General features: G+C 47.3%; 1 protein-coding gene across 1 annotated transcript; it reads left to right on the plus strand.

Moving 5' to 3' along the window:
- Nucleotides 1–4,914: 4,914 nt before the first annotated feature.
- On the plus strand, nt 4,915–15,835 carry LOC308231105 (solute carrier family 2, facilitated glucose transporter member 3). Its single transcript, XM_080636216.1, has 10 exons — nt 4,915–5,008; nt 7,882–7,977; nt 9,268–9,428; nt 9,714–9,954; nt 10,155–10,317; nt 10,952–11,139; nt 11,508–11,612; nt 12,056–12,157; nt 12,405–12,608; nt 13,113–15,835. The coding sequence occupies exons 1-10, from the start codon at nt 4,994–4,996 to the stop codon at nt 13,317–13,319; spliced, it is 1,482 nt and encodes a 493-aa protein (XP_080492342.1). The 5' UTR covers nt 4,915–4,993; the 3' UTR covers nt 13,320–15,835.
- The last annotated feature ends 608 nt before the right edge of the window (nt 15,836–16,443 follow it).

Genomic DNA, 16,443 nt, shown 5'->3' on the forward strand with positions numbered 1-16,443 from the left:
GCTGCCTCCACCTCCCCAGATGCTGCAGCATCCTAGTCCAGGACTGCAATGTGGGCTTTAGGGTTGTTTCAGTTGTAGTTCACCTGTTGCCTGTACATCCCAGGGAAGAGGAGGCAGAAATCAGACATAGTAAGAAGGTCAGTTACTTACAGAAACAATATGTTTACAGCATTCTTTGTGAGTTACATGCACAGGCTTCATTACTGATGTGGACCAACATTAGAATAAAACAATATAAACAGATAGCACAAGAAAAAGGCAAATGCACACATATATTGCTCCTTTCTTTGCTAGAAAGTCTGGTTGCCCAGGCAACATCAATCAGGGAAAAAAAAGTAGGCTCCTGGCTCAGATGCTGGGCAGGAGTCTCTTCCCAATCAGAGCAAAAGAAAAAGGCAAGGCCTGTAGTGCTATAGAAAGTGGGACTAATAAACTTAGATGACTTTCTGGGGGCTGTCACATCTCTTCCTCTTAGCTGGCCATTGTTAAAGTATTAAAACTTTTGACATCAGTGATTTGATTAATTAGGGTTAATTAGGGAAGTTTTCAGAGACATTAACTCCAACCTGCATCTCATCATGGTAGATGATCTGTCCAGTGCTATGTCTGTGCTCTCCTAGTTAGGTAATTCTGCAGTTTCTTCCTGCATCTCTCTGTTCATCTTTCCCATCTATTCTCCTGTTGTCCATTTTCCTCTGGTACTTTGCTGCTATTTTTTCCTTCCTTTTCTCTCCTATTCCTCTGCCTTGCCCTTCTAATCTGTTTTAGTGCTTCCTTTTTTCGCCTCGTTATTTTCTTATTGGTTTTGCTTTCTGTCTGTCCATTGGTTCTCTTCTCACTCTCTTAACCTCCTGTCTATGGGCTAACCTACTCCCCAGCCATCATCTTGTTTCTCTCTCTTATCTTCTCTCCTTTTTCCCCACTCCTTCTCAGCTTCTCTCAACAACAAAAGTTACTCATTGCTTGTGGGGGAAGCATCTGGCCTCTGCTGGCTCTCATTCTCTCTCCTTTGTTCTGAATGCTCTTTTGTTATAAACACAACAAACAGAAAAGCACAAAATAATCTCTCAAGGCAAACACTACATAATAATCCTCCTGGTCCCTGCTGCTCTTATCTCTGAAGAATTTGTTCTTCAGGCGAAATAATAAGAAACATGAGAAAGGATTTGCTAAACTTGGAGGGGAAAAAGAGAGCCTGGAAAAAAGCTAGTGTAAGGTGACATGCAGCTTGCTAGCAGCTTGGACAGCAGACTGATGACCCTGTGGTGGTTGATCAGTCTCTGTTCCCATTAGATTGTGGAGGCATGGACAGGATGAAAAAAATATTTATTTCTTTTTTAGTATCGAATTTCTTTTGCCTTCTCCTCATTTGTCCCTTGAGCCAAGGTTTTTTTTGTATATTAAATGTGTTTGACAGAGAACTGTACCTGTTGGAGCTCCACTAACACTCACAAAAAGCCACAGCAAGGTGCTTCTGTAGGTTCACTTGCTAGCTCAAGTCTCTGAGAGATAAATGAAGATAAGAACAGGCTTGCCTATTGTTGAGCTCTTGCTTAATGCTAGATAGGCATTCTGTGATTAAATCCTCAGAAAATGTTTGCACTGGAAATGAAACATTACTTGGCATGCACTAGTTTAGACAGGCAAGTGTTCTCAAAGCTGAAAAGAAAAAAGCTTTTTAAGGAAAAGATGAGCCTTTCCCAATCCCCAGAGCTCCATGGTTAGGATACTGGTGTTTCATGTGCGGCAGCACAAAGTGCTACCTGGGACCGGTTCTGCCTGACCATTCCGTTAGAAATCTTATGTCTGACCGGCCACTGCCAACCTGCAATGGGCCTCCATCCTAGTGCAATGAATGCACTTTGCATAATATACAAGTATTATATTCATAAAAAGACAAGTGGATAGTTTTACTTGCAGTATCAGAAAGTTCTGCTAAGGATGCATTAAGGTATTTCCCCCAACAGCTGATCTGTGATTATCTGTGATGTGGGAGGTAGGGGGATGTCCTAGGGCAGAAACAAAACTGATATTTAGGAAGAACAGGCTGTGATGCAAACTTAAAATCTAAATATTTGAACATCAGCAGATTAATTCAAACTGGGACGAAACTCACTGAAATGGGAGGCTGGGGTATTTTCCCAACATTCCTTAGGAAGATTTGGGTTTTAGTGATGCATTTTGAGCCTGTATCTCTTTTTTACTGCTGTTTACTCCACTGTCTCTGTAAAGATAAAGAAGTGCCACCAGCTGTGTTCTGCATCACATGTTAGAGATTTAATTTTCAGCTAAACTCCTATTGTTTCTAAGTTGGACTGGTAGCTATGTATGTGTTTAATCTAATCTTCAAGTTTGAATTGCTCAGCACTTGCAACAGGGTCATGTGGGTCAAGAATAAACTAGACATGAGACTCTGTCAGAAGAATGTACAGTCCAAAGATTGCCTCTGAAGTCTGGATATACTTAGAACCTCCCCAAATATGGCAACTTCCCACACTAACCAGTAGATTCCTATTTCCAGAGCTAATGACAGGCAGAGTTTGAGAGAGCTGGGTGATCAGATTCAAGGTGGAGTTTGCTGTGCTTGCAAACAAATGGAAAATAAACTAGGAAAAAAGAAAAGTGTGTTAGGAAATCAGGGCCGGACCTGACAGCCTGGCAGAGAGAATGCTGCCACAGCTCCTTGTTCCCAGGTGCAACCGTAGCAAGGCTGAGCATGTATTCCCTGTGGGCACATGCATAAAAGCACACATATACACCAGGCATATATGTGGCTGCCACACAGATGTACACAGACACACAGAGGCACCAATGCCCTCATCCTGTTTCCCTCCTAGACTGAGCAGGATGGAGGTCCAACAGTGGGAAATATACATGTGTATATATATGTATATTACATATATATACACGTGAATAAGGTGGATCCTTCCAGGAGCTGGGCTAAGACACTCAGTCTGCCCCCAGATCCCAGTCTCCCCAGTTGCTGGTACCTGGGCATATGAGACCTCGAGGTTGCAGTCCCACTCCTGTTGCTGTACAGGTGCACACCCACACATACACACAAGGGTATGCACAGCTGGCCAGGACTCCCCTGGTCTCTCCATTAGCCAACCTGCCATGGCATCACTCTTAGACACACGCACACCAGTGGGGCTTACCTCTATGGACCCCTAGAGCCCACAAATAGAGAGTACCTCACCCAGGAAGAGATGGAAATAGAGTTTAATACCGAGATAGGGCAAATTGTACTGATGAAGTGTGGTGCAAGGCTGCACCCATGTGCTGGCCAGCCAACAGTTTACACACAACTGTCCCTATTTTCCCCTCTCCCCCTTTGATACCCCCCCTAAATATCCCATAGTAAATCCCGTGCAATCCCAAAATGTTCTTCCCCTGCATCCTGCCATGTGTCCAATGCTCCCCTTATGCCGCACCCTGTTTTTTCCCCAGTCTGAAGGTGCTCCAGCCTTTGACTCTTAGTGATGGGTTTCACACCTGGACAATGGCGCTGATGGCTCTCCCTGGGGGAGCCCTGGGAGGGGCGGGCCCAGGCAGGGGGGTCCCTTCCTCTCAGTCCTTAATTTGGATTGCCATCTGGCATTGTGGCCCCCGTTCTCCTCCGGGTGTGTGAAAATGAGCCTTTGATGTGCTGATGGCTCTTGTGATAGGCCCGGGGGTAGCTGGGGCAGGGTGTTATTTGGGGTCTTCCTCCTGCCATTGTTTCCCAGTGCTCCTTTGTGGGTGTGCAAACGAGCTTTTGTCACGTAGCCTAAAGAAGGGGACTATGCAGGCTTCCCTTGCGCCTCTATACAACTGTATTTTTTTCTGTTGGAATTAATATTTCAACAACAATATATAAATACCAGCGAAGGTAGTGAGGGAAAGCGTCAACCCCTTTTGACCAGGCCAAATAAACAGCAGGACTTAAATGAAAAGGTGATCGCTCCAGTTCCCCAGAATCTGGTGACTAAAGTGATGGCACAAGTCAGCTTCAGAAAAAGGCATAAGATACCTATCTCCTCCCACTCTTGCCCACAGCCCAGCTCTGAGCTGTTGCCATTTTCTGGGGCCAAAACACTTGGCAGGTTCTTCATTCAGTGAAGACTTTTTATTGTCTGACAGCTATTTTGCCTGAGATTCAAAGCACTTCGGTACTCTCCTGTAAGAGTTTTGCAACCGCTTGACCTGAAGGATAGGCACCAAATGAACGTGCGCAGCACACACAGTAGTACAGTTTGATTGGAAGGGCTTAAGTTTGGGACTAAATGGAGTTGCGAGGTCACAAGTTCAGCTTTGACTCTATTGATTTTAGCTTTGTAGGACAAAAATAGATATTTATACATATATATATATATATATATAAAATCCCCCAAACCCAGTTCTCCATGACCGTGCCTCATTCCCATCTGCAGCAGCTGGGATGAGCATCCTCAGAGCACAGCGTTTGGCTCCAAGCTCCCTCCGCCCGTGCCGTCTGCGCGGCTCTCGCTGCGCCGTCACTGCCGGCCTTGCTCTTCCAGCTACGGGTCGGTAGCAGCTCTGTGTCCCGCCGCTCCCGCCACGCACACCCCCCGCACCCTGCCCCTCGCTGACACGCACGGGGCACCGCAGGTGTCAAAGAACGGTAACCGCTTCCCCGCAAGCGCTGGGTCCTGCCTCCCGCCGCCGCCCACCATGGCAGCCGGGCTGCTCAGCACGCACGCTAGCGCACGGCCGCCGGCAGTTGCGGGTCAGGACGCGGTGCGAGCGCAGCGGGCGCTGGGGGGTTGCTGGGAGGTGCCGGGGTGGGCTCCTGCGTGCGCTGTTTCCCAGGTGCTCCGGGGGTGCCGGAGCTCCTCCCCCCGCGCCTCCCACCACCCCTCGCACAACGGAGGCCTTAAATCCGCGGGTGCCGGTTGGGGAGAGGCGTGGGCTCGGAGCGTGGGTGCGGCCGCCTCCTCGCGCGGCCCGTTAGGTGGAGGAGCGGCAGCCGCTCGGCAGTCCGTTGCCGGCGATGGATGCTAAAAAGGTACGTGAGGAAAGGAGCGTGGAGCTGTGCTTCTTTCTCCTCCTCCTCCTTCTTCTTCTACCGCAGCCGCCGCTCGGCTCCCCTTCAGCGGAGGGGCGGGGAGGGAGCGATTCTGTCGCGACTGGTCAGGATTCACCGCCGCCGGGTGTCTGTCGGCAGTAGTGAAGATGGATGCTGGTGGCGGCGGCAGGGCGCTACGGCGGGTCTGGAGGGGATGGCTGGGGAAAAGCCCCGTCCGCGGGAAGGGGCCCGGGGCGGGGGGAGGTTGCCCTGCTCGGAAGGGGCTGGCGCGGGTCTCAGGATGGATGTGTCATGCGTGTGGCCTGATAATCCCCATGATGCCGGCATCCGTATCGACTGATCACGAGGCTTACTCTGCTGGCAGGGCAGCGCTCGTTCGTCCCGGCGTTCATGATGCTAAAAGCAAAGCAGGGATTACTGCTAACGGCGCTTTTATTTCTGGTTTTTTTTTTTTTTTTTTTTTTTTTTTTTTTTTTGTGATGGTGGTATTTGCTTATAAAGGCATTTTCAAATTTCAAAAAGAAATAGCATGTCCTTCCCCCCCCTCTTTGGAGAGCAGGGGGCAGAGCTTTTGTTGGTGTCATCGCTCATCCGCAGCTACGAGCGAGGCGTGCACCAGTGCAGTGAGCTAATGACTGCGTGTGTTTGAACGCATCAGGGGAGAGAAGCGGGCAGGCATAAGGGATGAGAGGGCAAATCCCTGGCAGGGTCCGGGGCGGGATGCCGGGAGACTACAGCCACCCGGGGATGCCCGCGGCCCTCATCGCCATATTGACGGGACATGCGGGTAGCGTGAGGAGGCAGAGGAAAGGAGAGCGTCTGATCAAGGTCGCTCAGAGGAGGGCTGGGAGACCGCGGTAGTTGGGCTCAACAAGTTGCAACTGCTCGGAGGTTCCAGTGAAGGGAGGGGAGGGCTGGTGAGGAGCATGTCCTGAGTAATGAATACTGCTGATGCCTGTGGTTACAGGGGAGGGGTGGAAGTTTGAATTCTTTGGTGGTGGATAGACCTTAGCCTGGAGCTTTTGGATAGGATGGGTGTAGCTCTACTATTTCTGAGCTCCCTGTTTGTCTTTTGGGAAGTGAGGTGCTTCCTGCAGTAACAAACGATCCATACATTAGATCATGGACTGGCTCAGTGAAGGGAATGGGTCAGGCCATGTGATGTCTACGTGGTAGGAGATGAATAGCAGGCAACAGCCAGGAGTATGAAAGAGGGTAGAACGACTACCATGTAGGTAAGGGGTACTATGGTCCCTGCTGCATCCAGAAAAAAGGCTGCGACCACTGCAAGCCATGACAAAGCAGAGCCCTGGGGGGAAAGATGCTCTTATGTTGAGTCACTATGTTGAGGATATGGAGAGCTGGGTTTCATCCTCAACTTTGCTGTGCCTGCTGACTAGGAATGACCTGGCGTGGTGTCCTGAAAGTGCTGAGATAGCTTCATGTCCTTTTACAGGCATCCAGCGGCTTTGAAAGAGCTGTGGTTCTGTGCCAAATCCCCTTGAGACAAAAATGAGGGGAGTGGGCCTTACCCCTGGGAATCATCTGCCTGCCCCCTGCAAGAAAAGGCCTTTGTCCGCTTTGTTTCCATCACTAACCTTATCAGGAAGAGAGCCTGAGGCATTTAATGGTGTGGGTGGGGGAAACCAAGCCTGAGAGTAAATTCCCCAGTTGCTGTTTACTGGGGCCTAACTGGTAGCTGCGTGAAGGTTGTGCAGGCCAAAAGAGCTGGCTTGGCTTGCAAGATTGGTAAAGGTGGCATGAGCACTGGCAGAAGGCTATTTATTGTACAAGATTTTGGTCAGTCTTGGGAGCCACTGCTCCTAGAGCTTAGCTGGAAAAAGAGACTTGAAGAGCTGTGACAGCAGACCCGTCTGCCAGCCACAGGACAATAACTGGGGAGCCTTGGAAAATGGACTGTCAATATTTTTGGCAAAGCCTTCCAAATCCCTCCTGAGAAAGAAACACGATCTTTCCAAGTTGTGCCAACTCCTGAGTCACCTGCTCCCCCATGCCTCCCTAGCAGAGAGCCAGCTTAAATGCCACAAGCTTTAAAAACGTAGGAAACGTCAGATGCTTTTCACTGACACTCAGATTCCTTGCTCTGTGGTACTTACGAAGTTGGACCTTTGTGCTTCCTCTATAGCTCTGAGGGCTCAGCAGGATTTTATTTTGATAAACAGAGGTTCACATATGCTCCAATTCCAGGGACTGTGCTTCATTTAAAATACCAAGTATTGCTCCAGCTTCAAGAAAAACAAACGGCGAGGTTGGCAGCAAGTGCTGCCACCTCTGTGAGACGGGCTGCTGGGCCGGATGCCCTGGGGCAGGGTTGGGAAGCTCTAGCCTGCAAGAGGCAGGCCTGCTGCTGAAGAGTGCATGTTTTAACTATTAGGAGTGACTGCCAGTACAGCTCATGGGCAGATCAGAGACTCAATTTATGGGAACTTGTCAGCTGGCAGGGGAAGAGTTAGACCTTTGTTTCATGACATGCCAGAGATCAGCAAAAGCTTTTCGTAAAGCAGATCAACCCAAAATAACAGCTACTGGTGTTATTCATTGCTAATGAGCTGAGAATAGCTGATGAAGGTCAGGAGGATAAAAGGGAGGTCCTGACAGGCCCTCACTCTTCTGGTTACAAAGTTTTTCCCTGCTATACAGTTGCATCTCCCTTTCCAGGGTCTCTGGTACCCACCCTTGCTGGGTTAAAAGTCCATTCCTTGCTGTTGGTCCACTTGCACATGCCATCTATGAGCTGCAGCTGCTGTTCAGGCTGAAGAGAAACTCAAGTCACGTAGAAAGCATGAATAAACAAATTAACAAAATAATTATTTTCTCTCCCTTTTCCACAGAAAATCACAGTACCCCTTGTCTATGCAGTTACCATTGCTGCCATTGGATCTCTTCAGTTTGGGTACAACACTGGTGTCATCAATGCTCCTGAGAAGGTGAGAGCGGAGATGTAGAAAGGATAGAAGTTGTCTCCTAAGCAGCTAATAATCTGGTTGTGGTTTATGAAGTCAGGAAGACATTCAAAGCCTCCTCAACTACAACAATGAACGGGAAGGGAAAAGTTTGGGGGAGGAGAGAGAGCAAGCAGAGACATTTATCCTTTTAAATAGGAGTACAGAGGGGCAGGAGGGCTCCATCTGCCATTTCCTGCTAGGGCTATATTAGGTGTGTGGAGGAATGTGAGCCACTTCAGTTTTAAGTTGGAGCAAAGCAGCCATGGCAGAATGAACTGTAAAGAGAGCATGCAGAAAACAGTTGAGGGTTGGTAGAGATTACAGTTCTAGTTTAGTTTATCTCAGGGACCATCTCAGGTTTCTTTATTTTGTTTATTCATTCCTTGTGTTAAGTGTAGATTCAGTGCTTGTAAAAGGGTTGTGACTTGCACATGCTGACCAAATCATCTCATGATATCAGTCTAAGAAAGAAGAGATGAAGAAAATGAGAAATGTGGTTTTCTTGTGACTGTAAGATGGTTCCTTTCTCTCACAGGAACTGAGTCACCAGTACCACATCCACCCTGTCTCCGGGAATAGATGTCACATCACGGGGTGGGTGGGGGGGGGGGGGTCCTCCCTAGTTAATGTCCTGCTGCCATCTGCTGGGGACAGGCACTGTGGGGCCATGCTGCCCTCAGCCCTTGCAGAATTGATCTCATTATCAAAAAGGATGCCTTGAAAATCAGCAACATGGCCCTGTCACATCCCTGTGGGACAATGAAGGATTGCTTTACATAAGGCTGCAGTTTTTCAGGCTTACCTCAGTGAAACATTCTTAAACTGTTTCCATACCAGAAAGCCTGTCCCTGCTGCCAGAGTTCTCTTATTGCCAGAAATGTTCCCATATAATTGCTGGTCATGTTTTCATGCTCCTCCTCACTCCCAGTTGTCTTGCACCCCCTCCCAAACACCGCCAGTGACTCACATAATCCAGAAACATTCAGCAGATAAGCCTGTTTTCCTTAATAAACACTGCCCCCTCCCTAATTCAGTGTTCCCCATCATACTGCTGTCTAATGAGCTTCTGAGTGAAAGTTCTTTCTGCTCCTTGATCTTCCCCTTGTATGACTTGTTGCTGCCTACTGAAGTTTTAGGGTCTATCTTTGCTGCTTGCTTCCGTACAAACAGAAGGAAGACCTCAGTAGTAATCTCGCCTCCTCCCCTCACACCCCCAGTGCAAAATGCCTCCCACTGGATTGTAACTCTTTCCTCACCTGGTTTCTATTGCAGATCATCCGGGGCTTCTTCAATGGAACCCTGTCAGAACGGAGTGGGAAACCTCCCTCCCCAGAGCTCCTCACTTCTCTCTGGTCCCTTTCTGTGGCCATCTTCTCAGTAGGAGGTATGATCGGCTCCTTCTCAGTCAGCCTGTTTGTCAACAGATTTGGCAGGTAAGTTGGGACTAGGGATCCAAGCCATTAGGGAATCTGTCCCTTCTACAATGAAGTGTTGGGAGGAAGAGGGCAGAGCTTAGAGAAAAGGAAGAAAAAAGAATGTGGGCTGCAAAAACAAAGGGTTGCAGGCCAAGGGAGTTGCTGAATGGGAATTACTCTATTCTCCTTCAGCACCTGAGAACAAGGGACAGGGTCATGGGTAGTTTTACCCCCCCCCCCAGTGATTTTGTTTCCCTACTGTATTACCAGTTTAAGCTCAGTCTTGACCTCTTTACCCTGCAGGAGGAACTCCATGTTATTGGTGAACATCTTGGCCTTTGTTGGTGGTACTTTCATGGCCTTCTCCAAGATGGCAAAGGCAGTGGAGATGCTGATTATTGGCCGCTTTGTTATTGGCATCTTCTGTGGTCTTTGCACTGGCTTTGTGCCCATGTACATCAGTGAGGTCTCACCCACCAGCCTCCGCGGAGCCTTTGGCACCCTCAACCAGCTGGGCATTGTTGTGGGCATCCTGGTGGCCCAGGTAGGCTTGAGATAACCTGTTCTGCTGCCCTCAGGGGAGAGGAGGAGGAGGGGTGGGTGGGAAGGAAGGTAGGAGGGGAGGTGGGCTGTGCTTGTCATCAGGTGTGGTGAGTGGTCCTGTCATACTCACTGGTGTGGGGGTGAGGAGCTGCATTTCACTATTTCACTCCAATCACTATTTCTCTCCAATTCTTGGTGTAGATCTTTGGCCTGGAGGGAATCATGGGGACGGAACCACTTTGGCCACTGCTTTTGGGGTTCACGGTCCTCCCAGCGCTTCTGCAGTGTGTGGCTCTTCTTTTCTGCCCTGAGAGTCCCCGCTTCCTATTGATCAACAAGATGGAGGAAGAGAAAGCTCAAGCAGGTAAGAACTCAACTCTGAAGGGGGACAGGGCTGTATTCTGGCTCCCAGCCTGCCCTGAACTTGAGTGGGAGGCTAGGACTGGCTCTGGAGCCTGTGATGGATCAGGGTGTGACTCCTGGAGGGCACCAGGCCTGGCCTACCCTCCCATCCTTTGGGTTGCACCAGTGCCAGGAAGTGTGGGAAACCTGGCATCTTAACAGGCACTTCAGGTGGGACTAAGACATGAGGAGTGGCACCTGGCCTGGTGGGATGTAGCAGGGCCTTCTTCAGCTCTCTCAGATCCTTCTCAAAGGCTGATACTTAACAAGGAGCTTGGAGGGTGTTTCCTCTCCTACCACAGAGGGCTGGAGTCAGTTTTGGCAAGTGTGTGAACAGAACTGGGGATCAAATGTAAGTTTGGAGATCAAGCGACATGAGAAGGGCTTGATTTCCATGCTGATCAGAGCATCCTGGCCTCTTGTCTGGGTTGAAAAGGTGAGCAAGGCTGCACGTAGAGCTTCAGTCTTTCCCACATAGCAGACCTAAACACTGACTAGCAGGTGGTCCAGTGTTCCCAGTGTGCCCTCTGAAATAGCAGGATGGGGACCTACTGGCTGCGGGTGTATTGTACATGGCTTTTGATTCCTCCCTCCAGTTCTTCAGAAGCTCCGTGGTACACAAGATGTGTCTCAAGACATCCTGGAGATGAAAGAAGAGAGTGCCAAAATGTCCCAGGAAAAGAAAGCAACTGTGCCAGAGCTCTTCCGTTCTCCAAGCTACCGTCAAGCCATTATCATTGCCATCATGCTGCAGCTCTCCCAACAGCTCTCAGGCATCAATGCTGTGAGTTATTTTCCTGTCCCGTCTGCTGGGCCTCTCTTATCTCTGGCTTTACTTGCACTTGCTGCTAATGTTGAGAGATCTGTTCTTCCAGAAACCTCTTTGTGCCTTGTCTGGAGGTCACTGTTTTGTGATAGCGCAGAGATTGCTAAGGTGGAGATTATATTTGCTTTCACTTTTGCCTCACACGCCCTGTCAAGACATTGCAGCCTTTCACCAAATGAATTAACTTTGACTGGAAGCATCCTGTTTCATACTGTGGAGTGCTTAAAAACTCCCTGTTGGACCTGCAAGCTGCTAGGCAGAGAATGAGGGATATGCACTCAAAACATGGAATTGTGACAGCGTCCAACTTTTGCTTCTCTTCCCAGGTATTCTATTATTCTACAGGGATTTTTGAAAGAGCTGGTATCACACAGCCTGTGTATGCCACTATTGGAGCTGGTGTCGTAAACACAGTCTTCACTGTTGTGTCGGTAAGTGGAACAAAGCCTTATGGCAAGAGGTAACTTGTCTGCCTGGGTGTTTTTGGGAGATATGACTGAAGACAAATAGCCAGGCTGTGACAAAGCACTGGGCTAAGCAGTGGCCTGTAAGACCAGAGAAAAGAATGCATTAAAAGTATTGTGAGAGGAGGGGAGAAAAAGGTGTTGTTACCCTTCTAGAAGAAAGGGAGAATGAAAAGGAGTGCATGGGGATGAGAAAAGGCAAGAACCAGAGAGGAAAAACTTTGTGACAAAGATGGAGCAGCCTGGTGACCTGCACTGAGATCACCACTGGCACTGAGGGCTACAGGCAGATAAAGGGAAGAGAAGCAGGGCATGCTGAGCAAGGGAGCCTCCTCTGCTCTTTCTGCCAACTTTATGGATTTTTGGGTTTTATTTGTTGTTTTTTTTTTTCCTCCTCCTGCCTTTTCCAGCTGTTCCTGGTGGAGCGTGCAGGGCGCAGGACTCTTCATTTAATTGGCTTGGGTGGCATGGCGGTGTGCGCTGCTGTTATGACCATTGCTTTAGCTCTGAAGGTGAGTAATCGGTGTTCTTGTCCAGGCTGACCGCAGCTGGGGACCTATGAGATCACACATCTGCTTTGGCCTGTAATTCTGCCCTGTGGGCAGGTACACCTGGGGCTAGAGCTGAGCGTGCAGTGGAGAGTGCAACTTCCTAACTGTGCTTACAGTGCAGCTGAGAAAGTTGTGACACTAGAGATGGCATTGTGCTGTGCTGTGTTTGTTTCGAATTGCAGCTGATCACGTTTTATTCCCTTACCAGGACACTGTGGGATGGATCAGATACATCAGCATCATTGCCACTTTTGGCTTTGTGGCTCTTTTTGAGATTGGGCCTGGCCCTATCCCATGGTTCATCGTGGCAGAACTCTTCAGCCAGGGCCCACGGCCTGCAGCCATGGCAGTGGCCGGTTGTTCCAACTGGACTTCCAATTTCTTGGTGGGAATGCTTTTTCCCTATGCAGAGGTAAGGACTCAGTTTGTAAAACATAGTGCTGCAGCATTGGAATAGATTGTCCAGAGAGGTGGTACAATCTCCATCCTTGGAGACTTCAAAGGATGATTGCATGACCTGATCTCTCCTTGAAGTTGTCTCTACTTTGAGCAGAAGATTGGTCAGTGTTCCTGAGGTCCCTGATTCTGTGTTCTGATTGTTACTGAAGGTTGAGTGGGATGGCTCATCTTATATTCTACAGTCTTAACTGCCTGTGGCTTACAAATAGTTGCAAGAGCCTTCATAACCATCACATCAAGGCTTTCCCTTTAAAAGACTAAATTTTGATCACCTCCAGGAACATTAAAGCATTTCAGAAGTCCATGAGAACCTGACTTCATTGAAAAATGCTGTGTTAACCAAAAAGCCAGTGAGGGCATTGGTGAAAGATGCTGTAATTTTGGCCTGTCAACAGCAAATGTATTTGGGTTTATGAGTTTTTCAAATTAAAACCTCCTGCTTTTGTCTTCCCTGCAGAAACTGTGTGGCCCATATGTCTTCCTCATCTTCCTTGTTTTCCTGGTCATCTTCTTTGTCTTCACATTCTTCAAAGTGCCGGAGACCAAGGGCAGGACTTTTGAAGATATCTCCAGGGGCTTTGAAGAACGAGCAGAAGCCAGCCCCACATCACCTGTAGAGAAGAACCCCATGGTGGAGCTGAACAGCATACAACCCAACAAATAAGTTGCCTAAGATTCATGACATACCCCTTCTTTGACTTTACATGCTTTAAAGAATCACAAAAGGAATTGGCAAAGAGAACCATGAGAACTGGGACATTAACTGCCCCCACCCCCACCCCAGTTTGCTGCTATTTTCTTCTTTGTGCCCATATACCCACCTATTCTGCTAGGCTTACAAGCATTAAGCAAAGCTGATGTGGGTGGTCCCATTTTCAAGTACTGGAAGGCACCTGGCACTTGGAAAAATAATTTCATCTTCCCTGTCACAAACACTGGGGGAACAGAGAAGAGCTGGCGATATTGTTTTGCTTTTCTCACCTTTAATTGCTATCTGGGGTTAATATTTACACATGCAGTGACCATTATATATTTGAATCTAATTCCTATTTTTTTAGTGAGTTGAAGTGAGCCACTAAGCAGGTCCCTGGCTCTTTGAGTCTACTCTGTGTGTGTGTGTGTGCAGTGTTACACTGGAATTTAATAAGCCTACCAAAAAGCCATCTACTTGCTTTTTCCTATCCAGTGTGCACTTTTTTTCAGCCTCAGGAAAAAGGGGACCAAGTTACATGCATATTTTTCCTGCTTTTTTATTATTTTTTTTTTTTGTATAGACAGACGGAAAGCATACTTAAGTTTATTTATTTGTATGTCACTTTGTAAATATTTTATTTTTTTAATGGTGTACAAAAGTGTACAGATACTGAAATTGAAGATGTTTAAGAGAAATAGCTAATCTAACAAGATGCTGTAGACTTGAGGTGCAGTAAGACTGTGAAGGAGAAATGTGGTACTAAAGAGGAAATTGGGCATTTTGGATGGTATGTACAACAGCCAGTTCTGCACATAAGGCTAACATGGTATTTGTGCCCTCTGGAAGGAAATGCAAGAGATTGCATACTAGCAGGAAGAGGTATGTTTGTCCACTGAAATCTCTGTTAATTGGGATTTTTTGGGGTGACAATTTTAAATGCCGTTTCCAAGTCTTGATTGGAAAGTGGTATTGCAGCAAATGAATTTTATTAGTTTAGTTTATATTTTAAGTCATGGTGTTAAGCATTTTATGGGGTGATTGAGAGTGCTGATTGCAAACCTGAAAGTAACTTTTCCTCAGTTCTCTTAATTTTTATTTTCTTTTTGCTTCTCTGCTGTGTTCTAGTAGGTCAGATGGTCTGAAAATTGCAAATGGTTACATAAAGGGGTCTGAGGATAAAAACTACTTTTCAAAGCTGTGTTTTCTTACCAGTTGTTCGTCCAAGTATTAAACAGAGGCATGGGTAGCATTGACCCTTCTGGACAGAGGCATGGTCAGTTATGGCATGTGTAAGGTTATAAAGGTAGAGATGCGGGTCTGGAGACCAAAGGTACTGGAACTTGCTAGCTCAGCAGTGTGAAAGGTCTGAAGTGTGAGGTCCACTGGTTGATTGCAGGCTAAGCGGTTTTGCCCCATCTGTCCTCTCTGGAAGACTTGCATGATGTTGTGATGCCCACCAGTGTGCAGCATGCTGTGTAGATGTGTACTGCTCTGTAAAAGTGCCTCTGTTTTAAAAAGGGATATGGCAGATGGCAACTGTACATTAGTAAATATTGGTCTCTCTGCTTGTTCTACTGCTAGGCAATTGAGTATGTATTCACCTACCCTTGCTGCCAGGCTAGCACAGTTCAGTTCAGGAAAGCAAAAAGTGGCACCTATGGTATACTTGCAATCAAGGGGTGGGAGCTTTGCCTTTCTAACTGCAGTGTTCTGTCAAGAGAGACTCCAGGTCCGTGTCTGTCCAGACCTGCACAAGCTGGCTAAAGGTAGCACAGAGGTGGGTACAATTTAAACTCCGGCTCCAGGATCATCTGCATTTTTAGACTTGATCAAACTCAGGTCTACCTGCAGCCTCATGCTGGAGTTCATTGGATATCATAAGAGACGCAGGCCCATGGATTCTGAGGTGGGTAAAAGGAAGAAAGGCTCAGAAGGGCAGGAACAACATCAAAATTGTAGTAGTGTGGCTAAACCAAGCTTTCTTGAAAACATACTGCTTTAGAGTAGGTCAGAGAGAGAAATACGTTGATGTGTATTTTCGGGGTGTGTATCTGGCATTTTTTCAGTAGCTATAGTGATGACATTTCTACCCTCCTTAATGAGAAAGGGTTGCAGAGATCAGTATATTTGCTGCTGTAAAATATTTCCTGTGATTTCATTTGAAATACTCCAGCTTTGCACAATGCAGCCCTATTACATCATGTTTCTCCTAGCTTTCTATCAGGCTTCCATGCCAGATACTCGATCTTGGAAGTATTACATATGACTTCTTTCCCAACATTCATAGTTCCTCATACAGACTTATGTGCCCTTCCTGTGACCCTCCAACACTTCAAGGCATAAGATTTCTATATAGGCATCTATATGTTAGGAAACTCCCCCTACAGCTGTGCATAAGAGCATTCCATACTTTGCATCAGAGATGTATGTTGGCTTGGACTGAAAAGCTTAGGTCTTTCTCACATGATATCTCTTTGTTATTTTCTTTATCTGTAACTGTATTGTGAATATTTTTGATGGGTTTTATATGCTTATTAATGTGGTTGTTTCCTGTTTTTAAAATAAAAACTATAGAATTAATTGTTTGGTTTGGATTTTATCTTTACCCTGTAGTTCTTCTGTTTCCTACTCCTTTATCACAGTGTATGTCCTGGAATGCCCCCAATTTGTCCGTGCATGTCACCTTCATAAGTTCCTTTACTATTATTCCTTAGGAGTTTTTACACTTAAAAGATGTGCTTCTCTGGCTTTTGCTTGCATCTAAATCATTTCCCAGTATTTCTTGGTAACAGGAGAAGTGGCTGGAAGTTAGGAATTCTGCCCAGAGTTGAAACACCCAAGGCTTCTGCCCCTGTCCAGTTTCAAGAGTGGTCCTGAACTTTTCTGCCATGAACGTGAAGAGAGACCTATTCCCCTTTGTAAATGACATGTTGTTCCCTCTGTTTGGTAAATGGCATTAATAATCATCCTTGGAAATCTTGCCTGGGTACACTCAGTACTGGGTGTCTGAAGGGAGCAGGGTGGTAAAGTGGAAATCTCACTGCATGGAGCAAGGCCAGTCCCCAGGATTGCTCCCTTACCTTAGGGGCTGTGA

This window comes from Psittacula echo, assembly GCF_963264785.1.
Source record: "Psittacula echo genome assembly, chromosome: 1".
Taxonomy (NCBI): Eukaryota; Metazoa; Chordata; class Aves; order Psittaciformes; family Psittacidae; genus Psittacula; species Psittacula echo.

What these genes read in the sequence shown, in the direction of transcription:
- LOC308231105 (XM_080636216.1), top strand. An exon ending in CAGTCTTCACTGTTGTGTCG is followed by an intron (nt 11,613 to 12,055) that starts GTAAGTGGAACA and finishes TGCCTTTTCCAG; the next exon opens with CTGTTCCTGGTGGAGCGTGC. An exon ending in CCATTGCTTTAGCTCTGAAG is followed by an intron (nt 12,158 to 12,404) that starts GTGAGTAATCGG and finishes TTCCCTTACCAG; the next exon opens with GACACTGTGGGATGGATCAG.